Source organism: Oreochromis aureus, linkage group 5 (assembly GCF_013358895.1).
Source record: "Oreochromis aureus strain Israel breed Guangdong linkage group 5, ZZ_aureus, whole genome shotgun sequence".
NCBI classification, from domain to species: domain Eukaryota; kingdom Metazoa; phylum Chordata; class Actinopteri; order Cichliformes; family Cichlidae; genus Oreochromis; species Oreochromis aureus.
In genome coordinates, this window is record NC_052946.1 from 14,383,420 (window position 1) to 14,408,814 (window position 25,395).

At 41.0% G+C, this 25,395-nt stretch overlaps 1 protein-coding gene across 1 annotated transcript in view; it reads right to left on the minus strand.

The window, feature by feature from the left end:
• Positions 1-8,263: 8,263 nt before the first annotated feature.
• The window catches only part of LOC116326448 (MICOS complex subunit mic25a-like), a 56,970-nt gene continuing 39,838 nt past the window's right edge, over positions 8,264-25,395 (minus strand). The window contains exons 7-8 of the mRNA XM_031747763.2: positions 20,953-21,088; positions 8,264-8,564 (exon numbers count right to left, since the gene is read on the minus strand). Of these exons, the coding sequence (XP_031603623.1) occupies positions 8,541-8,564; positions 20,953-21,088 (160 nt within the window). The 3' untranslated portion in view covers positions 8,264-8,540. The remainder of the gene's footprint in view (positions 8,565-20,952; positions 21,089-25,395) is intronic.

A 25,395-nucleotide genomic window follows, 5' to 3' on the forward strand; every position in this document is an offset into this window, starting at 1 on the left:
CTTAACACGTACTGTAAATCTTGGACTTACTTAGCCTGTCAGAGTCACTGGAAGTGTGTGGATCATTTAAAAAGTTCCATGAAGATGTAACAGACTTTAGATAATATTTGTAGGATCGATACGTTGCTGGTGCTTTTATGGGACTTGCTGACAGTATGAAGAAGAAATAATGAGCTGACTTATTAAAAGCTCTGCGATCTGCACTGACTGTACAACCTTTTCCATGCAAACGTCTGCAACCAAAGGAGCAGGGAAGGTTTGGTGACGCTTGGCCACTTGTTTCAAAAACAAACCTCATATTTTTACCTCCTACATTTCAACATATCAGATACTCCAAGACCCGTGGCTCCATTCATAAAGGTAGTTGTTGTCACTTCTCCTGGAATAATATCAGTACATCACACCTTTCCAGGAGCAGGTGGTGCGATTGCTGATTACAGCAAAATCTTTCTTCTTCTGGAAAGCTGCTCTCAAATCCTGTGCACAGCCTGGCAATAAAGAACCAAAGAAGTGTGGAATCCATGAAGATTCCAGGCCCTAAATACAGAATAATGAGGCATTAAAGTCTGGGGCTGAGGAGGGTAATAATAAGATTGAAAGAGCGGGTGGGAGTGTGGAGGGTATGGTGGGAAAAGGGACAATAGTTTCCAGAGGAAAGAAAGAGTGAGAGCAGCAACGAGAGGGGAGGAAGGAAAGATAAGGCTGGTGGCTTATCCTAGTTACTGGGAAAGGATTAAGTGATGTGCCACTTTGGTTCGCTGAATGTGTGTGCATGCATGCACGCACACACACAGAAATAGGCCTGATCAGTCTTTCGGGCATGTGCGCACCCTTTTTTTTCCCTCATTCAATCACCCTCTGAGAGACACACGCACATCCAGGCATGTGCTGAGAGGGGTTAAGGAGCTACGTTGCCCTCTGAGCCAGTCTTACTGGGCTGTAATGACTTTAGAGGATGTCGGATTCTTTTTATCCACCAGTGTAATATAATAAAGCAGAAAGGAGGAAGCCGTCTTCTTCGAACTGCTTCTACTGGCCTCAGCGGACTCTCTTACCCAGTCTCTCTCTCGCTCCCTCTTTCACCTTTCTAACTTATGTCATGCTCATCTCTCTCTCTCTCTCTCTCTCCGTCTCTCTCTATCCTGCCCTCTGGTCCCAGATGAAATTCTTTGTCCTTCCTAACCTTGACCTCGTTCCCTTGTTCTCCTCCCTTACTCTTTGACTTCACTGGTGTATTGGGTTTGTTCAGCCTTCTGCTTTCCCTTTTGTTCCAAGCTCCCCTACTCCTCTAGTGTCACATATGACAGTGTAGGGTTCCTGAACTGCTTCACACTCAAGTCACATGCTGTTTCCCTCCAGACACCTGGGTCAGGTTCCCTGCTGCTTCCGGACGCTCTGGTTATCTCTATTCCCTTTTCATAGCCATACCATCCCTTGTACTTTTTTCACTCTGTCAGTGGACACACACTGGATGAGACAGACAGTGCTTCTCTCTGGGGGACAAATGCAGACAGAATTTTCAGGGCAGCTAACTGGGACCTATGTAGTGCGCACTTTGGAGCTGGTGGCAGATCCTTCTTTATCTTGCTATTAGAAAACTGGACAAACTTAAAATAACATTTTCTGGGTATTTGCAGAAAAGATGTTATTATCTGTCCTTTAGAGTGGAAGAACAACCATAAGACAAAGAACTGTGAGCAACAATTTCGACAAAGAATTGACTTTGTATCAGAATGAAAAAACATGCATTTTAAACACTTTTTTAAACACCTAAAACATCTCATTTTAAACACCGAGGATGAACAGACTCACATGGCACACAAACTTTTCCCAGCACATACTAATGTTTTCATTTGTCTGGGTTTTGTCTGACATTCCAAGGAAGGTTGGTCATAACTATGTGAGTCATATTGAGGAAAAAAGCCTCACTTTTTGAGGAGTAAAGAGAAAATGATTACAATGTGAAATTTACAGTTTTTACTAGAAAATTATTTGCAGCATTTGGGAGACTGGTCTGGGACATGATAACTTGCGCAGGCAATGAAGCTGTTCGGTGTTATGTTTAGCCATGTGAAGAAGAACCACTTTTAGCATCACTAACTTGCAGTAATCATTTTCTGTATGACTTTATAAGTCTCTCATATCATCGCGGCCCACTCTTCTTTGCAACATTGCGTCAGTTCATTAAGCACGTGACCATTCATTTCTAAACAGTCCCTACACTGGACATTGACCGCGCCACTGTGTGACAGCCTCGGCCATGTCCCGTCTTTACTACTGTATGTCCTGAATGAGCCGGGCACAACTATTGCTGCACCTCGTTTCTTTTCTTTTTCAACCATTCTGTTGTAGATTTGCTGCTATGCTTGGGATTACTGTCCTGCTGCATGACATAATTTCAGCCAAGTTGTAGCCGTCAGACAGATGGCCTCACATTTGACTCTAAAATACTCTGGTATACAGAGAAGTTCATGGTTGACTCAATGATTGCAAGGCGCCTAGGTCACCCTCTTACCACTGTGCTTGACAGCTGGTATGAGGTGTTTGTGCTGATGCGCTGTGTTTGGTTTTCTCCAAGTGTGATGCTATGCATTGTGGCCAAAAATGTCCACTTTCAGGAGTCTTGTGTTTTTTTTCGGTTGCAACTTTGCAAACCTAAGCTTTGTTCTCTCTAAAATGAACATGGCAGCAGACTTTCAACTGTCAACCCATCCAAACAAGAGATATTCGGTCAGTCTATTTCTAATGGTGCTGTTATGACATTTAACATGCTAACCCAACATATAGATCTTGTTTCTTTGTAACTTCTCTGAGCAGTGCATGGTCTGACTTTGGCTACGTCCACACTAATGCGTTTTCATTTGAAAATGCATCGTTTTCTCTCCGTTTTGGCCTCCCGTCCACACTGAGACGGCGTTTTCGCTCATGGAAAACGCAGCGTTTTGAAAACGCATTTGAAAATGGTGCTTTCATGTCGCAGTGTGGACAGCGAAAACGGAGACTTTCTAAAACGATGACGCATGTTAGTCATATGACCAATTAAACTAAGATAGCAGAGGGCATTATACAGCAGCTGTTTTGTTTGCTCTCAATTTTGACAGCCCTATTAAAGATTAATATCAGTTTGTACATGCTGCAGATAGCTTTTCTTTAAATTCTTTAATTCTCACTCGCTTTTGCAACTTTGTACTTTTGTGTTACTCGCAGCAACAACTCCACCTCATTGTTAGTCCATTTAAAAAACTCAGTGCTTTTCCTCAACATGTTGCCGTGACGCTTCAAAGAGCTGGAAAGTAAATAAACAGCAGACAGAAATGAGGCAGGTCGAATCGTCTTGCGTTTCACACATGTGCAGTACTGGAACGTAAGCGCTTACGGCTGTTTCAATGTGGATACGCAACTCTGTGAAAACGACTGAAAATGGTAGTGTGGACACGGAGCGTTTTCAGAAGAAAACGCCGTTTTAAAATCTATCCGGGCTAGTGTGGACGTAGCCCTTGGGATGATGACACTTGTGGGTTGTCCACTCCTGGGAAAACGGTTATATTGTGTTAGCACACACCTGAATGTACCTCTATAAAAGATCTGTTGTATAGAGGTGCTCACACTTTCTGATGATCAATAATCAGGTGCATTTGATCATCAGCACCTGACTGCTTCTTGGTCTCTTCATTTCAATCTAAGCAGTAAGGTAGTTTTCCACAGCATTGCAGAGTCTGGTGAAAACTCTTTTTCACACGCCTATACGAGGTTTCTACCTGTCGCATCTTCACTTACATTCATGTTTCACAAGATTACAATTTTCTTAGATTCTTAATGTGTCTAACTTTTGCAGCTTCACTACATGGACTGGACACATGGACAGCTACAGGCAGTAGACTTGCTGACCGTAAGGCTAAGTCACTGAAGACACTGTATTTTCACCCTATTGTATTTGTGTGAGCATCATGACATCTAAAATGACTGAATACACCAGTCAATCACTCCCACACCCCCACCTGTGGCTGATGTAGAATCAACAATTAGCTCAGTTGTTACATTTTGCCTGCAGAAGGAAATTCTTACAAGCACAGGGAAAACATGCAAGTCCCACAGAAAGGCCCCAGCTGACTAGTAGGTTCAAACCGCCTCCCGTCTGTGACGTGACAGTGTAACAACACCGCGGCTCCTTACAAATCTCCTGAATCGCAAACATAACGCCGAATGTAACTCACCTCTTACTCTATTCCTGTTTTCTCCTCCTCTTCCTCCCTCCAGGCTGAGGTTCCATCCATTCCACTGCTTCGCCGAGCTGCATGTTTATGCATATGGTTGTTGGTGGGGGGTCTAATTAAAATCACCAGCAGACAGTTCCAGTTCACATTCGCACAGTTTAATAAAAGACTATTAAAATTAGCAAAAGAACCTCATGCGAGCGTGCGCAGAAACAGAACGGTGACTGTCACTGATGCAGCCACACACTCCAATTAGGCTCACTGTCGAATTCTCACACATACAATGCCAAGTTGGCCGAGCGAAGACAGAAGAACAGAGAAGTGGGGGAACAGTGAGGGAGGGAGAAGTGTAGGGCAAATAACTTTACTACTGTGTGAACTCCAGGAAGAAGTAGTTACATGTGTGGGAATGTGTGTGTATGAAAAAGCATTTTTATCTGACTGCATGTGAATTCTAAGTGTCTAACTTTACTTGAATTGATCCCCATTAAGTCTTTTCAAAGGGCAGCAGTTTGTCAAAGCCTGACACCTCTTCAGCAGGATGAGAAAGAACAGCCGACAAACAGCATTTCAAGAATGGAACAAAGGAGATGGTGCAGAGCTGATAAAACATACAACATTAGGCTCCGCGGCTGACTGTCAAGCACGTGTCTAGCTAAAGCTACGGGATGCCTGACAGGTCAAAACTGTGGCAACAGCTGAAAGGATCACTTTTTAGACAAACACATGCACTTAAGTGGGTGGAAAAAAAAGAAGAAGAAAAAAGCAAGTCAATTACTGCACGCTGGCTGCAAAATGAGCATTACAGTAACACCACCCTCGGCGGCACGCACACACACACACACACAGCGTCCTCTGCTTTATGCATGTTTTCTGGAACTCGTTGTATTCAGCTGGGCCCGGTAATTGGTAAAGACTGGAAATCAATAGTGGCACACTGCAAGGCGTGAGTAGCCATCTTCTAACCTTGCACCGAGCAGCTGCCTCTCCCAATCAAAGCCCGGCTGGTTTCCACGGCAACCTCAATCCCGTGTCTTCCACGGTAATAGGGCGGGAAAAGAAAGCCACGGTGCTGAGGGTGTGCGGTTGAGATGGAGCTGGAGAAGGTGGAGGGAGCGAAAAATAAACCCAGTCTCGAGGGAACATAAAAAAAAAACATTAAAAATGAGTTTTAGCAGTGGCATAAATTTAATGAGACTCATTCAGATTGTACAAACTCCAGTTCCTTAAAAAAACAAAACAAAAAACAAACATCCCCCGCACTATCAAGATAGTGTTTATCTCATTTCATCACCAAACCACATTCAAAGCATCTCATAAAGCCCATTCTTCCATTATTTTTCACCCATTGTGCTCTCTTATCCAATATATTGGCAAAATATCCCTGATATTTCTGTAATTCAACCAATTTAATTAAAGGGGGTGGGTTTCTAATAAAAGCCAAATGGCAGATAGCAGTGCCTGGGCTTTTCGGGAGCTTGTTTAATCAGAGAATTGTTGAATGGAAGAAGGCAATAACAGAGTGAATAGAAGCTGGTATTTGTAAAGAAATGTCAGGGAGAAGGAAGGGATATGAGAGTCACTGGCTGAAACCTCTAATATGGTGCTGACTTTAATATAGGTAATATGTGCGCCATGTGTGTTGGGTTAGAGCTGCCTAATCCCAACTGAGGAAGTGGAGTTTGTAGACGGAGGCAGTGGCAGACAAAACTGATGGCCATGCTGGACTTCATTTCTTTATCATTTGACTTGCTGTCACTGTCCTATGCTAGCTTTCTGCAACAGAGCAAAGAGATAGCGTGCAACAGTTAATGGCTCTCCCTTGACTCTGACTCGTGTGAGGTGCTTCACTGTTAATCTGTCTTAGTGAAAAAAACACCACAAATCAAAGCTAAAAATATCTAACACTATGCTAACAGGGTATAGAACCCCAGAGAAGTATTTATGAGTTATTGAACTAACAAACTAAGTATTGCAGGAAAGAAAAGTGGACACTGGCAACAAGAAGTTACCAGTGGGTAGACAGTGGGATTCACGCAGTACGTATGTGCTGAAACACTTTTGTCACAATTCAAATGAGCATATGTCAGTTATGGGCTACTACACTTTTGTAGGTTAGGCTTAAGGGTTTTGACAGTGTGCGACTTGTGTTATGCATCCAAGTGCATTACCAAACTACACTACAGCAACTTGTTAATGTTAGCATTCTTACAGCTAGCTAGATAAAACACCTGAGTCACACAGACCTTGAGAGCAGACAGTGACACCCCGGTAATGACTGTTTGCTGAAGAAATTTCTGTATTCTGCAACCAGTTGGCAAGTGTTTGCTGGAGGTCTCTAGCTGGATTGGTCCCTAGTAGGTTGCAAAGCTCGGCAGTAATTTGCAGAGATGATGCTGGCTTGTATGCTAACACTTCCAAAACTACTCCCCAAGCAGCGGTGAAACTGTAGAGTGCAACACAAACTGGAAATGAAGAATGTTCGCCTCAAAGTAAAAGTAAGGCAAAACGTTTTACATTGCGTTTCCAGTTAGCATCACACTTCTTCAAATTTCAGTACAGTTTGAAGAGTAATTGGGGAGTGTTCCATGGAAGCTACAGATGACTGTGGAGATGTGCTGCACTCTTTTTGCAACAACATTCACAGAATTCACACTTTCTCCTAGTGCCTGTGGTGTTCTCACACATGCATTGTGCATTCAGTTAGACATTAAAAGGTATTCAGATCACATGTATGTGACAATAGTGGAGGTAAATGTCCTGCCTTCTGCACGCTCGCTGATTTAAACCAAATTAAATATTCCTAGTAGTGAGAACACATCTGAAGCTGAGCCACACTGCTGTCATACAGGTAAGCATATGTCAACAGCTATCCTCTTAAAGATATTTGGCTAACTTACGGCACTTCGTTAGCATTAGTGTGTTGTGGGCAGTGTTTTCAGAGTATACAACTTTGCACTTTGCAGAATCAATGGATCGGTCCACTGTATTGTTGGATATCATGTTGTGATGGTGATGAATGGGACCCAAGCTGTGATCAATAGATCACTCCTCACAGATATCATTAACAAACGCACTCCACTATTTTCACATCGACTGCCACTTGTGTGAATACATTCTTACGTTCAGGAAGAGCTGCGTGGGTACACAGTAAGGCCATTAATATTCTATGTGTCTCTGCTGTGTGAATGTGTGCATATTGCGTGTACAATGTCTGTGTATGTGTGAGTGCGTGTGTGTGATAACAAGCCTCTGTCATTCCAAGGGTGGCCAACCATGTCCATATATAAGTGGAAATGCATCTTGACAGAGTCCTTCTCCTTCACACACTCGTATATATATATATACACACACACACACACACATACACACAGACGCACACACACAGGGAGGGGGTTAAGTGTGTGAGTACAGAGTAGTGCTGTGAGCTGTAGCTCTGTGTGCTGACCTTCAGGGTTATCTGGAAGGTTCCTCCACACCTTGCTGCTAGCACGAACCCCTGCTGTCACCATGGAAACACAGCTAGCAGGGACAATGTGTGCCCCGTCCGGTGTGTTGCTCGTGTGTACACATTCACCTATATGTGATGACACTTACAGGTTCTGTGCAGTGCAAAATCACATAAAGCACATGAAACACACACACACACACACACACACATTAATTGGTGCATGCTTCAGTATTCATCTGTCCTCCAATTCATTTATCCCTCATTTCCTTCACTCTCCTTTCGCTTCTCCCTCTTAATGAAACCATGCACACAGTGCTCAATAAGCCCTTGGGCCTGCACAGCATTGTCAGAGGGGTGCACACGACCCCATTTCCAGTAGTGGAACCATTATTAGCATGCTGTGACAAGAGACAGCCATTCACCACAACACACACACACACACACACACACACACACACACACACACACACACACACACACACACACACACACACACACACACACACACACACACACACACACACACACACACACACACACACACACACACACACACACACACACACACACACACACACACAAAATACAAAACCTGCAGTTTCATCACCACTGGATCACTGGGATTTATTTCACAGACAGCAGGAATGTGCTGGCACAACGTGACAGTAAATCAACACATCGTACACTCTGGAGTGACAAGTCAAGATAATACACTCAAAAACCAAGTAGGATGAGTTTTTATTTATTTATTTATTGATATGGCTAAATTAATGGATGGATTGATAGAAAGGGAAGCAAAAACAAACAACAAAAAAAAACAGGACAGATTTGACATGCACTCTCTTTCTTCAGATCTCCTCCATTTCTTGACTTTCTCAACCGTGATTCGTCAGAGCGCTCTGGAAAACAAAGAGGGTGGGGTGGGGGGTATGACAAGGAAAAAGAAGAACAACTGTCAAATAATACATTTACTTTGCTAGAATCCAAAAGAAAAGTAAGAGGAGCCAGGATGCATCATGGGAAATCTATTCCCTAATATAAACACACTAACCTGATGATGCATGATCAATATACAAAGAACAGTACCACATTTAAACACCTAAACATCTTAAAATATCTGGAAGTTAACGTAGAAAATTACAGTGCCAGCTAACAACTTTGGGCACACGATCATCTTTCTAGTCTCGAGATTATCAATGATTACCCAGAAATATGGATTTGTATGGAATTTTCTTTAAAAAAATAATCCATTTTTTAAACTAAATTAGATTTCTAAGTGTCAACGTATCCCAAATAGTGTCAAGAACATGTCATCATAATGATGCACAAAAAGTACATGTCTGTATTTTGTAAGTAGAGCTTTACAATTACACAAGAAAACTATTTATTCTGCTTTTAACCTTCTTTGGAAAGGTAAACAAAATTCATTCAGGTGGTTGCCAAGTGTGGAAGATATAGAACTATATTGACTTTTTCAATATAATGAATCTAAATTTGTGAGGGTGAAATTGATCATTTTGTGGCGTCAGTGGAGAAAAAAAGAAAAGAACAAAAATGCAACCTATTTTTTGTTTCACTGGACTGGAGATATCAACAGCCCTCGGGATAACGGGCTAATGCTAAGACAAGCTTCTGCAGAAGGTCTGACCTCTGCAGGAACGTATTTAGCCTGTAGCTACTTTAACTGCTGCTAAACTACATTTAGAAAAATGGGAAACAAGAGTAAGGACAAAACACAGATCTAAAGACAAACACAGTTCCAGAAAATGTCTTCACCACCAAAGTCTAAAACTCATACTGGTCTTTACAAAGCTAGCTGGACAAGAACAGACACACACACACACACACTTAGGTTCTAATCCAGTGAATCAGAGTAGCTGCAGGGAAGGTCTAAAGTGGTTTATTGCTACAGTAGACCTACACTTGACATACTTTAGCCACACTCATAACAGGTGATTTTTTGGGGGATTTGCTGTGCAGCCCAAGAGCTGCAACAGGCACTTGAACAGAAGATAATCTGCAGAGGCTGAAGGTGTCATCGTAATTTATCTGATTTTACTCATTTTCATTCTGTCATCAAGAGCGTTGGATCATATTTGCTTGGTGCCTATTAATATAGACCGTTCCACAGTAGCACACACACACAAAATAAGATTTTTCTCTTAGTGAAGCATGCAGTTTGGATCGGTTTCTTATTGGATTCTTACTTTTAGTACCAGATGGTGGCGTTTATCCCACCCCAAGAAGAATTATCGTCTAAAAGCAGAACAATATATTGTGATATTAGCACAGCTACTGTACTTAATAGTTGCCAAGTAAGAACCAGTCTCATGGTTTAATAATTTAGAGGACACCTCATTTTGGAACCAAGCAGCGCAAAGATTAAATGGGGGGATGAAAAATAGCAGCCTTGGAGATTTACTCTGTATCAAAATGCTTTCCAAGTGACCTGGCAGTCTCTTGAAATAAGATTATTAAGTACTGTCTTTATATGTTTACACGGAGTTACACTTGTAGCTAATTTTGTTTCGGAAAGCCAATTTACTGTGGGGTTACACTGAACTCCTCTAGTGTAAATACACATCCAAACACACAGTTGCAGGAAGAGACGCGGGGCAACACAGGGTTAGTGAAGCATTAGCTTGACGCTGCTGGGTGTGCTAGTTGGCATGCTAACTACCCCTGTGCTCGGCTGGCAGGCAGATATGCTGGCGGGCAGGTTAGCTGTTCACTTGCCAAGTGCATCCGAGGGCATCGCAGCCTGTGCCTTTGAATTGGAGATGAGCAGCAAATGTGACAAGGGGATTTAGCTTTACTGTTCCACTCACGTTCTGAGATATAAAGGGGGACAGTGTGTGTCTGCATGTGTGCGTAAAAACTCACTATTTGTGTGAAAGTGGCTGTTTATGCGAGCAGGAGTTGATGCATACACCGGTGTGCGTGTGCGCGCGTGGCGAGACGGGTGTTGGTGTTGCCACACTCTTACACAGCAGTGTGACGGAACATTATGCCTAATGCATAGTGTATGAAGTAGTTCCTGAATTTCAAACTGACCCCTGGCACCCCCCACAGTACACACAGTTCAATTTGGTGCCCCAGGTCTAAATTTGGACTGCCGCCATCCTCACTTGGATAATTTAAAGACAGGAAAAGCTTTTCATGCACAAAACTGTGGGCAGCAAGGGCAGCCAAATATTCTAGCTCAAGGTCTGTGTTGAGTTTTAGACATACACCAGCTGCCGGTTTATTAGGTACACTGAGCTAATGTATTCTAATGCAGCTATACTGGAAAAAAAATCCTACCCTTTACAAAGGTTTTAATGTTGCCTTATGGATGGATTCCTCAAGAATCTGTGCCAGATTGGAAAACCACAGCTTCACATCTGGAGGTTGAGCTGTGGTTTGCCTTGATCTTTATCTTTTATGCTTTCTATTCACCAGCACTGAAAGTTTAAAGTTGACTTTATCATCACTGTATATCTGTCTGTCATAATTAGATTTAATATTCACAAAAACATGGATTCACACAAAGACAGAGACAACATACAGTCACACAAACGCATGTTTTCTTCCACCTGCCAGTTTCTGTCCAATTAGCGAGCAGTTTGAGGAGTACATCGTTGCGTTTGTTGGCTGGGAATCAACTTTGAACGTCAAAAAGGCACAGAAGCAACACCGTGCACACCATGCGCATGTTCACACTTCCACAGTTTTAAGCTAATAGGCAACATGGAGACAGTGGACACACGTGTAAGCATCTGCAGCACACAGAAGAGGAGCCTCACTCACTCACGCGCCTCGCTCACTTGTTTCTTCTCTGCGAAAAACAAAAATAATAGACAAGCAGAAAATCAATAACTGTCTCCTCTGCTCAGTGCTAACAGCACTCAGTTCTCTCCCTCTCTCAGGAGGGACGGAGACAGTTGCCAGGCAGAACTGTCAATCAGATACTCACAGTGGACGTGGCTATGACTGCTTTATAAACACACAGCGATTCACTCATTACCCAGTCAGTACGACAACCAGACACTCCATTAGTCAGTCCAGGAAGCCTCCAGTGCAGTTAGTCAGCTGGTTGGTTACATGTGCAAGAACATTAAATTATTTTGTTGGTGGTGGGCGGGGCTGCACCGGAAACAAGTTGCAAAAACAATCCTTACGTTATGCCCTTTAAAATGATATGGCGGCACACTGGTTATCAAATAATGCTTACTTACACAACCGTGTGACTCCTTTGGAGTCGTGTGTCCAGTTTTAGAGTTTCTGTTGTGGGTTATATTAACCAGTGAGGCAAATGCGGCACACTTTAAGCTGGCAGCCAAGCAAAAGAGTCCTAAATCCAATCAGGGTGCTTCATAAATAAAAGCCTTGAGAGGCATTGATAAGACACCAATATCATAACTATGATACTGTTGGTAAATGATGAACTTTGATCAGTTCTGCATCATGATCACTGAAAGCTTCACAGATTTTCACTCTTAGCAAATAATCAAAGTTTCAAGGTGAACTTCACGGGGCGAGTACAAAATCACTAAAAGGTTCTCTCTCAATCTTTCTTTTGGTTTATAGTTGTTAAAGAAAAAAAAACTCCCTGACACTTTGAATTAATTTGATGATTTCTTTTTCACTGTTATGCAGAAAAATAGTTCCTAAACCAAACATGTCAACATTCCTTTGGAACAGCATTTTTTTTATCCAGTATTTTTGATTCTGATTAATGACTGCAAACATTAAATAGAGGATTATTTAAGTTGATAATGGTAGTCACTGAAATGAAAGAGCTCCTCAGTCCTCACATAGCAAGTCTCTTTTGTCACAATTTACACCGACACGTTATTTTTAGCCAAATGAAATAAGACACGTGGCAGCTGAAACCTGGCAAAGGGGCGGGGGGGGCAAGGATCGATGGCATGTTAGTGATTGCGGTCCGTGGAGTGTAGCAGCATGGAAGACATGTTTAGCTGGATGCTGATGGAGTATTTCTATAGGCTTGAGAGACAGGCACATGGTGGGCTGGGTAGGTGGGAGTGGAGGGGATATAGGGGAGGGACACGAGAGAGACCAGCTAATCTTTATGTGGCCTGTGCGTTCATGGGGCGGTCGCCTTGGAGATGATGGATGTGAAGGAGAGATGGAATGGAAGGAGGTAAAAGGGTGAAAGAGAGAGAGAGTCATAAAAAGACAGAAATATGTGCTTATGTGTGTATGAGAATGTGACACACACACACACACACACACACACACACACACACACAAAATTACATGAATGTGTTCTCACAAGCAAACAGGAGTTCTAATCACTATAAGAGCAAAACTAGGACTCTATAAAAATGATATTAATAACAGGGATAATACAGTATAAAGAACTGACTGGGTCTATATACAAGTGTGTCTGCATGAGTGCACATATAAAAGTGTGTGTGCGTGTGTGTGTGTGTGCTGGAGCAAACTGCTGCTGAAGAGTGGCTGCGTTATCAGATTAGAGTTAGCAGGCAGGCCAAGGCTCACAGTGGGGTTCACCACCTGCTACTACTGATAGTCATGCAAAAAACAAAAAAAGACAAAAACAAACGCGTGCACATACACACACCACACTACTATTTCCTTATGTGCTTTTAATTTTACCATCCTTATGCTTTTTCCTCACTCTCACAATAGTGACTGACACAGCTTCCTCCTCTTTTCCTTTTCCCTACTTCAACCCACTGTCATTCCCTTCCATCCCTCCCACTGACAGAGTCATCCTACCTACATTTTTTCTATCATCCATTCTTTCCTTCTGTATCACTCTCTTACAGTTTTCAATGAACCCTTTCTCACTGACAACCATGTGGAAGCCTCTTCCTCTACCAGCTTCTTTTCTTTCATCAGTCTCCATCCATTGCCCTGGTGACGGGCACCTTTCTCTTTCATCTCAAAGACTCATCCATGTTCTTATCTTTTTTGTTGTTGGTGTTTTTAGCTGAAAAACACACACAAAAAAAAACAGACAACTTCCTCATTGCGACCTGAACATGTCTGAAAGAGATTTTCTTCTTGCCAGAATTACCTGCAGCTGAAATACGAGGAAGAAGCAGAGGGAAGTAGTCTGCCAGCGCTAGAGCCATCCTGTTCTTTTCCCTAGCAATGGAGGTCTACGCTGAATGTAGTCTTGAGAGGTACTTAAGATGCTGCTGGCACTACATTTAGAAATGGACAGCTACTTGAAGAAAGTGAATTTGTGGTTCAAAGTGGCATGTGTGGAAAACGTCAACTAAAATGTTTGGAAACGGGAGGGATTGTGCTACACAGATACACAAAATGCACAAAAATGCTACACACATATGCATTCAGATGACAAATCTGATAAGAGATGAAAATAAACATGCAAACATACAACATCCTGCACTGAACAACATCCCATCGTCATGTTATTATATTACTAATATCTTTTTGAAGCCAGCTGGATGCTTGTGAAGCATTCCAACTGGCTTGGTGTGAGAAGTTTTCTCTTTGTTAATCTTATTTGCTGACACAAAGCAAATCAACTAATAATATAAATCTCCCCCAAAATGATGTGCCAAGTTTAACTTCTAACTGCCAACAGAAAAAGGCATGGAGAAAACAAACAATTAAAAAAAAATTATGCTACACTATTATTTACAAGTGGAGACTTGCATACATCCATATACAGTCACCATCAGGTACACCTTCTTCTAACTGGGTTGTACCCACTTCTGCCTTAATCGTGGCATAGATTCAACAAGATGCTGGAAACACTGGTTAAAGATTTTGGTCCATATTGATATGATAGCATCACATAGCTGCTGCACATTTGTGAGGAACACATGCACAATGCAAATTTCCCATTCCACCACATCCCAGAGGTGCTCTATTAGATTAAGATCTGGTCACAAATATAACTGTGGTATAGTAAACTCACTGTCATGTTCAGGAAACCAGTTTGAAATGATCCTAGCTTTGAGACAAGGTGTGCTCTCCAGCTAGAAGCATTCATTACAATACAAGCACACTGTAGTCATAAAGGGGTGGAAATGGTTTGCAGCAACACTCAAATAGACTGTGGCATTTAAACAATGTTCGAGCTGTGCTAATAGGTCCACAGTGTGCCAATGAAATGTCCCCCTCTCCACCAGCACCAATAGCAGCCTGAACTGTTCTTAAAAGGCAGGATGGATCCGTGCTTTTATGTTGTTTATGCCATATTCTGACCCTTCCATCTGAATCTCAGGAAATCAAGTCTCATCAGACCAGGCAACGCTTTCCCAATCTTCTGTCGTCCAATTTCAGTGAGCCTGTCCCTGTTACCCAGAGAACTGCTACAAGCTGGATATTTTCTCTTTTTCCAGACCATTCTCTGTAAAATCTAGAAATGGTTATATGGGAAAATTTCTCAACAGTTTCTCAGATACTCAGACCAACACCAACAACCATGCCCTGTTCAAAGTAACATTGTAACCACACAGACAATTATAATTATTACAAGTTTGTGGAACCCTTGTTGTCTAAGCTAGCAGCTATTGTGCACTATACCAAACTCTGCATTTTATTATGCTACACCTGCCCAAATGTGCAGGAGGCATGTTTATTGTATGTGAATCATGTTCATGTGTTTTCAGGCTTGCTGTTATGAATAGAGATTATTTTTGAATTGGTGCTGGATAGAGATTTTTCTAGCCTTGGAGACCAGGGCCTGCTCATTCATACCAACACATCAGAGCAGACAAAGATCCACTGACTGAAGACCAGCAGGTTCAAGTGGGTTAAGTATGTGAGATGCAACAGAAAGTGTGGTGATATGATATTGTTAGCCCAGGCTGATTGTATTAAATAGGGCAACAATAGCATTAGCATTCTGCACTAGTTGGTACTGAAACCTTTGAGTACTGCACAAGCGGAGGGGTGACAATTATTGTAAGTGGTGGGTTGACAAACATTTGTTCTTGAATATGACTTTGAGGACGGCTGTGTTTTGTTTTCCTCTGAAGGAGGTTGAATGCGAGACTAGATGATGAAAACCAAAAATCCTCAGACTATTCGATGGGCTTGTGCTTATGCAAACACACACAGATGCTTAGAATATAGACATTTTGCAATGAAAATGTCTATATACAGTAATGACAAAATATGAGACGGAGCCTAACGTCACACGAAAGACAGACAAAATGCTCAGAGCTTCATGATAACGTAGGGCCTTGGTGAGCTGACATTTACCCTGTGCTCCTCACATATACACTCACTCAGTGGGTTTCCATATGCATGACAATGGCCCGAGCTGAGACACTGACAGGAGAGGGACAGGGGAGTGATAGCAGAGAGGAGGTGAAAGGCCATATCCTGAACCAACTGTCTTTAATAGATGGCAGAGGGTAGAATGTGTGAAAAATGTGTATGTGTGGGCATCCATGCATGAATCATAAAACATAAAAGAGCCTCTGAGTGACATATAAGGAAGGCTGTGCCGCTGCAGATAGTGAGTTGGGTGGACTTCAAGTGAGAGACAGAAAAAATTGAGATAGATACTCTAGTGATGTTCAGATCAAGACTCTGGCAGAAAAGACAGATAAGCAAGCCGCTGGTTTTATTGGCAGATTGATTGGCGAGCATAGACACTTCGATTGAGAGTAACAGAAATATATGGCAGCGTCTACATGAATAAACTCTTGGAAAGTCATATGAGTCACTCTCAGCTCTGTGGAATTGACAGGATTGACCACTAAATCGTATGAGCCTACTGCTGATGTACACAAATGTGAACTTTGCTTACACGAGTGTCTGGTGGACAACAAAAATAACTAAGATTTAGCTTTTAGGCAGACACGTGGTATTCAATAGCTGTCATGCTTCACGTACAGAAAGAGCCAAAAGAGAGAAAAAGATGATGTGTGAACCATAAGGTATCCACTTCAGACAAAGAGTAATTTGTCAGAAAAATACAGCTTTCTCCCTTTAATCATAGGGAAGAATGTGTCTGCTTCTGAAAATCCTTACAAGCAAATGCAGATAACAAAAGAACAGAGCCTTTAAGCTGTCTGGAGGTTTTCACCAGGCTAAAAGCTTTGCTGCCTATTGAGCAGTTGTGTTATTGTTGCACTGCAGAGAAAAAAAATAAATAAAAATCACTGCATCCAAATGTTGCATGTCTTTTTTTTTTATTTCTATTTTATCAAGCTATGAAAGCCAGTTTACTCTGCTCGTTAATTCAAACAAAAATGTCTGTAAACCAACATCTCAAACATACGATGTATCAGTCATTCACTCAAGAAGAAAAACAGCCTTTTTAAAATTACAAAATTATGAAGGATAACAGATTTGAGACATTTCCCAAATGAGGCATCCAATTTAGAAATCACACATTATGTAAAAGCTGGTTGAAAATCGGAGATTTTCTTGTGACAGTCTTTTTCAAGTATTTCCTGAGAGCAATAAATAGAATTTTCTAAAACATGTCCTATTCGGATTTTTAAAAAGCAAAAAACATCAGATTCTCTTTACAACAACAGGAGCAAGCACAGGCACTACCTCTATTATTAACAGTCTCAACCATAACAAAATATTTTCTCCAGGGTCTATAGAACATTATATTTCATAATGAAATATGATGCGGTGCTCTCTCTAATGACTAAATCTGCAGTGCATATTGCTCCCTGTTGACCCTTTTCCACCTGGAGCAAATGCTGAACCTTTTGCTGGTGAAACGCTCGTCCAAGTGCTCTGCTCTGCCAAGCTGCTGGCCCTGTCAGATCCATTTACAGACAAGCAGACCGGACAGCTGTCTGCATGTCCAGAGGGGTCTTGGGAGAACCCACTTATTTCTTTTCATTAAGGCTGACTGATCAGGGGGCTCTGCTGGGAGGTCTACTCATCTACCCTCTCTTTTATACTTCATTTGGGCATCATTCCAAACGTAGTCTAACCCAGCATTACTAAATAGCTCCATAAAAACTCAGAAAACACTAAGTTCTATAAAACGGATAGCTTCCTGGACAGAGGTCTGTGATCAAAAGACAATTTTAAAATGAGTTTTCACGTGCACATTACACTCAATCTGCACTCCAGACTCCAGAACTAAGTGAAGTTTGAGTTTTATTATTTTAACAGTTTAGCAGTGTGAACATAGATATAATTTAATTTGTCAGTCTAATTAGATATTAACATTTTCTGTTTGCACTGAGGGATATTTTAGGATTAGTTTAATCTTAAAGAACAATAAACAAAAATCTGAGGATCCTAAGCTAAGTACCTGCAGTGCAAGGAATGCTTCTTTTTCGAAATTTATAAAACAGATCACTTTGCTTTCAGGTTTTTACAGTAGGCTATGCAAAGGGAGACTGGTTTGAATCCCATGTGTAGCCAAAAGTCTGCACTTTCAGCATATGAAGCACTTCCACATACCTGTGCTCATCTTGTTGGGGAAGTTTTGGAACAGACAGGTAGAGGGAGGGGAGTATTTCTGCCTACTGGAGCTTTATGAGAAATGTATCAATGATGTGCGAATATATTGATAAATATGTGCATTATGTCACCTCACAATATAAGGGTCGACCAGGGCCTTTTTCCACAGGGAGTTTGTACAATCTTGCAATTTTCACTCCAGGTACTCCTGCTACCTCAAACAGTCCAAAAGCATGCACATTAAGTTCACTGGTGATTCTAAATTAAATACATGTGAATGTAGCATGCATTGTTGTGTGTCTCTGTGCAGTGGATTGGTAATCTGGCCAGGGTGTGTCCGGCCTCTTGCCCTATGGTGGCTGAGATGGGCTCCAGCCCCCCTCAAATCCTGAAACTCTGATTTGGACAAGTAGTAAAGAAAATGATGGATGTTGCGTTACATTTTAATTACGTTATAACTAGCTTATATTTTTGGCTGTCTCACAGCCATTTAACGCTAAAGCTGAATAAAGACACCGAGTACAGTAACGATTACCTCCACTAGAATAACTGAAGCATGCACTGGTCCCTCACATAAAATCTTTGTTTGAAACCTTTTTCCTGGATTCATTCTATACTACTTTCACTGGCACCATCTGTCCATTATCAGTGCTCCCTCCCTGCTAGTAACCCTAATGCAATGTGTAATTACTTGCTAAAGTTTACTTGCCGTATTAGCCAAATTAGTGATTTTTTTCCCATGTATGAAATATGCACAGTGTCTCCCCAAGGGTGGGTTTAGGATGAGGCAAACATACATAGTCAGACCTGAATAAGATGTAAGAGAGCTCCACGGGCAGCAGTGCAGAACAGAGCTAAACACCGGTTAATGTGACAATGTGTTCAGTGAAAAAAGCTTTAATATGGCAACCGTGGAGGATGGTGACTAAAAGAAAAAGGAGGGATGAATCACAACAGCACCAGGAAAAGATCCATGGATGAACAGATAATACAGAAGATGGGTGGATAAGGGAAGCGGGAAGGAAAAAAGGATATTCTAATACATGACAAAATATTAGATGAAGATAGTTTAAGGCCACGCTTACATATGGAATCTTTTAGGTTTCCATATTTCTAGTTTAAATCCAGAAACATTTATATGGCTTTTTAAGCTTCAGCTTGGGATAGAAATCTCAAAAGTCTTAAAGGTCAAACTGAAAAGCCCAGCATCTTCAAAAGAGTAGTACAGGTTACTCTTTAAAAGAAAGATTTAATCTGTTAGATTATCCCTATAAAGAAAGGTTAGACAGAGAAGATGTCAGTGATAAAATGTCCTGATTCGAAACTGGTTTTTCCCCAAAGTAAGAAAGCAAAAAATAGTATAAAGTGATTCAAAAATGTGGCCAATAGTGGCAAATTCAGGGATCTAAAACTATATTTAGGACAAAAAGAACTATGCTGTGTTTATCTACATCAGTCAAATCCATCCTCTTTCTACCAAGATGAAAGTTAGGAAAATATTATTTCTCTTCAATATAAAACAGTATAAAGGTATGGGCACAGTGCTGATGTGTTTTATATAGACTGGAGCTTTCCCTTTCATTCATTTGCCCTTTAAGCTGCCCTCTTTCAGCCTCCGTAGTGTTTTCTCCTTCATTTTCCATTCACAGTCAAAGATATGCCTAATTGGATATGAATTAAAACTCGGCCTGCTTCAAAGAAAAAAAAACAAAAACTGTTTGACTTTATTGTGCAGTACCGTCTATTCTTTAAAAAAAAAAACAAAAAAAACACTTCCTATGAGAATTTATATAGCGCATGCATACAAACATTGGTCTAATATACAAACTCATACGCACCGTATTTCCTCAAAGAGCAACATCCCAATAGCAAGCTGATCTTTTGAACCAGTTTAAAAAGACTGATTGCTTTTATTGTGAGCCTTTGCTTTGCTTTTATCAACCGTTTAAACTGCCAAATTCACCAATTGTTGTTTTGTGGCTTTTATCTACTTTGGAGCTGTATCAGTGCATTTTGTCATGATAATAATGTGCAAATTGGCCCATTCATTATTGTTTTTTTGATGGAGAAATTGGCTAAAATAAGCACTTTGTAGATAAGCATAGGGTCTGAACATTATTTGCAAAAGCATCTGCAGAAAACAGAATGCATTTCAAAGCACTGAATGCCAAAACTGATTTTAATACACTAATAATGGTGTAATCTTCCTATCAGAAAGTCCCCAAACACAGTGCACGCCTGGTGACTTATAAATCCGCTCAATGAGCGCGTTGTATTGATTTAACTTTCTACTCCAAGTGTCAAAGTAACAAACACGTAGATGGTGATTCTCAGAAGTTAACTGATTCTGTGTAGGTACTGAAGGGATTCTTTGTCTCTTCACCCTTTTGTTCCACTGTCAGTCTGGCTGTCAAACTCCTTCGAGGTCTGACTCATTCAAGCCAGCCTTCTCTCTCGTCTTCTTTAAAAAATAAATATATTCATGGGGGGAAGAAGGCTTTAAAAATATGTCCTTATGTGTCCCTCACACCAAATACGGAATAAAGGAAAATAAACAAGAGTTTGTTGATGGTAACGCTCTGACCTTTATTTTGCTAAAATTCAACTTGGATCCTTTTTTATTGTCGTTTTTTTGTGTGCAAGGAACTTCTTTTTTACTTCTGGCAAGCCAGGAAAAAAAACGAACAACAACAACAACTTTGAAAATCACAGCTTTAAAAAAGGGACGTTGGTACAACTCAAAGGAAATGTGAGGCGAATGAATGATAAAGGTAAGAGAAACTATTTAGAGCAACACATACTGCACTCTAGTATGCCGAAATAAGCAAACCTTCACATAAATATCACATGCAAAAGATACTAAAGGTGACAAAGATGGCTTCTGTGCCCTACCTTCTTTGCTTGATGGACACAGGTCATGTATTGTTTGGCCAGGCTGGAGCAGTGGAGAGTCTCCTGTGGATTTTCCTTGTAGCACTGGAGCACCTTGGCCTGCAGCTCAGCGCACAGATATGCAGTATGTTGGGGTCTAGAAACACACAGAGAGAAGGAAAAGCTCAAATCTGCTTGCAAACATCACCACCCCCACCCACCAGGACCAGAGATCAAGGTCGTAAATGCTACTATGTGAACTCAAAGTAAAGTTAGTCCAGCTGCAATAGAAATAGAAGTTGTCACACATGAGAAACACAAAGCTGTAGCGTCTGTTTGTCGAAACACTGATTTAGATAATCAGGAAAATAACTACCAAAACAGTTGTTATTTCCAACTGTGATTGCTTAATGGAAATTTCAACCACAGCCACACAGACGAGGTTAAAGGAAATGAGCGCTGGCGGGTGCGATTCCTTTAAGTTCAGCTTGCTTTTAGCAATAACAGCTTCTGTTTGGTGTAAGTACATCATACGATGAGCAAACAAACAAAAAAAGCAAAACAAAAAAAGAAAAGCGAGATTGTTTGTGGTTTGTTTTAGTCGCAGTTGAAGTAGCTAAGATAGTTTCAAAGGCTTTAAGGTGCAGCCTGTGGAGAGAGATGAATTATGCATCAACAAAGCGGCTTAGGAGTCAAAGTCAAACTTTCTCTTCTCTTTTTATCTGACTCACACGTACAGTACATGTGTGTAGAGAAAAGCACACAATCGAAACCACAGCCACGAAATACGAGATCGGCACATACGCACGTGCACAAACGCGCATACAGGTAGCGAATGCTAATCCTATAAGAGGGTAATCCTTGAGTGCTCTGTTGCTCGTGGTAATTTACCTGCTGTTGTGACAAGAACTTGCAACTGGAAGGACTGGGATATGGATATGTACGTGCACGTATGCGCACGCACGGGAATACATGAACACAAAGACGCTTAATCAATCCATGATGCCCATTTCGGTTTTTGGTAAACCGCAAACATCAAACACTTTTCTGTTGAGCTTTGTCAGTTGATGTTTTTAAAGAGGGCCTTCAAGAACTAAGAAGCTGGGCCATGTGATGACCCCGTCTCTTCTTTCCATGAACTGATATCCTTGTTGCCATTGTGAGTTTTTTGTGTTGGCATAGTAAGTAAAGCCTTGTGTTGTTCAGTATTAGTAGTACCTTCACAGATGTAGAGGCTGCCCATATGTCATACATGCTGGCTTTTGCAGCAACAAGATGATCTTTTAGATGATTTTGATCTTTTTTAATAAATGATTGTGTAATTTAATGATTGTGTATTAACTTGAATTTACTGATGTAGCTCCTGTTTGCATTAATAGTAGTTTTAAGAAAACTCAGCCCTTGCAGAAATGTGTCCATTTTAATGCAGTGCTGCCATGATCACTGCCATTTAGTATTTGTTGTCATTGTCAATTTTGGTTACTTTTTGTAAGATTCACTGATATCATTTAAGAATATTAGTTTCTATAGATGATACATTTGCAAATTCTTTGCAGTTGTAAGTTGACAAACATTGTTTTAAAATTGCCTCAAAATCTGTGTCAGCTGGAAAATGCTCTGCTCGCCTGCAACCCTGTATTAGCCAAGAAATATGACTAGAAGAAGATGATGGATGGAATTTATTTTGCAAAGAGCCGTTTGACGTTTTGCACACACTCCCTTCTTGCTGGATTATTTTTCACAGCATAGAATGCAATAAAATATATCAGAAGAGAAAATGAGAAAATAGAATTAAGAGAAAGGACTGAAATGGAATTTAAGTGAAAAAATTAGGACCGGAATACAGATTAGAGTTAAATTGGAGTAGAATAAAATATGCGAATGAAAAAAAAAGCTCACCTCAAAACCAATTCAATAGTTTCACTCGGGCATTTGATCATGTTAAATGATATTCAGTGAAATTTCATGGATTTTTTTCTTATTATTACATTTCCAATTGTTAGTCATGATTATTTTTTTACTATGTCTTGAGGTGAGATTTGTTTCCCACTGCTCTCTCCAAGATCAAGCATGAACTTTAAGCCTGAACTAGAATAGAACAGAGTAAAACCGAACAGAATAGACTAAAATAGGTATTCTCTCTGCTCCGTGACTCCAAACAAGACCTACTGTAGGTATTTATAATCCAAACTTTTCTTGGGTACAGACCTCAGCTAAACTATCGCAATCATCACAGCTTAACATACTATGACGTCATATATGATGGTAATTTTTCTGCCTTTAAAATAAGAGACAGAGAGAACAGAAATTCTAAGTTTGATAAGGAGGCACGTTTTCCATCACTTCAAATAAACCATCTGACATGATGAGGCATGCCTTTTATTTTTTGGGAAGCTGACCACTTGGTATTCATGTGCACGATCATGCATGTGCACACACACACACACACATACAGAACTGCAGTCATGCCTCCGCAGAAAGCAATTATGGAATCATGCATCCTTTACATATGAATGAGCTCAGCAGTCCCTGCCTTCACTGACAAATACACACAATAAGCCTGAGTGCGTGTGCGTGTGTGTGTTGATCTGTACCTTGTGAATGCACTGCATGTGTGTCCATGAGATAAACCGTGCGCACAAACAAGACTGCGGGAGAAGTTTCTCTGCACTGGTATGTGTATTGTGTAGTCCCGGTGTCTGTGGCTGTGTGTGTGCGCGCGCTTCTGTGTGCAGTGGAGGGTAGAGCGACAGGATTAAATAAATCACTGGTGGAGAGAATATTCATGAAAAGAGAAGTGAATGCAACCTGGGAGAGAGAGAGAGAGAGTAGGAGAGAGAATGTGACAGTGATGTATTAAATGACAAATAGCCCTTGCAGCGTGCATGGACGAACAGTAGCCCAGTAGCAATCATCATAATCTGCATTTAACCTCTGCCACATCATGTGGTGCCGTGCCACTCGGCGCTGAGGAAGAAGGGTAAATCTTTTATGTGATGTTTGACCATTCCACATTAATTTGGTACAGAGATGTTGATGTGTGCGGACAGAAATGGTCAGCTTCTAGGTATTCGTACTATTGCACAGAATATTTAGATTATGCTATTGTGGTAAAAATCAGCAGCTTGGGCTTTCAATCACCTGATTACATTATACGATTGGCTGGTATTTAACTTGAGAGCATCTCGAGAGCTGGTCGGCATTCTGAATTCCTCCCCAAGAACAGCAGATAACAGCAACAATAACCACAAGGTCTTAATCCAAACCCAAGAAAAGAAAATCATCCTTTTTTTTTCTATTCAACAAGAGGAACTTTTTGATAGCGTGTGTTTTAATAATGGAATCTGAAGCAGAAAATTGCCTCTGCTAATCTGCACCAACTGCCTTGTTTGACTGAAATTAAAGGTGAGCTCTTATTAAAAAAAAGCTAGTCTGATAGCCAACTTTTGCAGGGAAAAAGAAGCAAAATAACACTCCAATTGCTTTCTGTCTGTGACGTTTTGCATAAATACGTGCAGCACTGAGGGGGAAAGATTAGGCTCAAATCGTTAAAGTTTCTCATTATTTTTTGTCTCACCTTGGCAGTGTGCGGCTTTTATGAAGAGAGCTCAAGTTCTGGTCTGCTGCAAAGCATGACACTGGGGAATTAGGCAATAAGAAGAAAAAGAGAAGATCATAAGGACACCGCTTTTTATTGTTCTCTGTGTCTGAGATGGTACTGTTTGTGTTTGTGCGTGTGTGTGATGTGTGTGAATGGTTATTAATGTATGATGACAAGGATTTGGTTTCATTTAAAGAAGCAGCCGAGGCATTGTACTTTTGGTTTTTAATATTACGCTGAGTGGAGAGGAAGAGAAGAGAGGATCAAAGATGTCATGGCTGGGGTGAGATCAAAAGAAATGGCAGAGCATGCATCGTGTATTGTTGGAGGCTTTGTCAAGCTTTTATTAAACTGCCATATGGATAACACTCACAACATTGTGGTTCAGCAGAAATCTTACTTTGAGATCACATCAAATTAGAGCTGCAGACTTAGCTACAGCTTGTGAGGTGTCTAATGCCTGACTAAATTCAGTAACTTTGATTATTCTGGTAGTCGCAATAATCACTTATCCTACCTTTGCAAAGTGTGCGGCAATCCTTCAGTCCTAAGCTCACTTCACACGATATGACACCAGCCCAAAACTTTACTAAGTTTAATCTCAACTCCCGCGAACACACAAAGTCTTCATCTCAAATCTAGAACAACCCATAGACTGGAGACAGACAGAACTCTCCCTTTATCTTCATATGCTGACAGATGAAATGCTGAAGGCAGATAAGGATGTAGGATAAAAAAAAAAATTCGCACTCTGTTGGCCTGGCTGATTGATCCCCGCCAACCTCTCTTTGTGGGAATACAGGGAGAGAGAGATGGGAGTGGATAAGGACAGTGTTTCATTAAAACAGGTGACATGCGGGAAC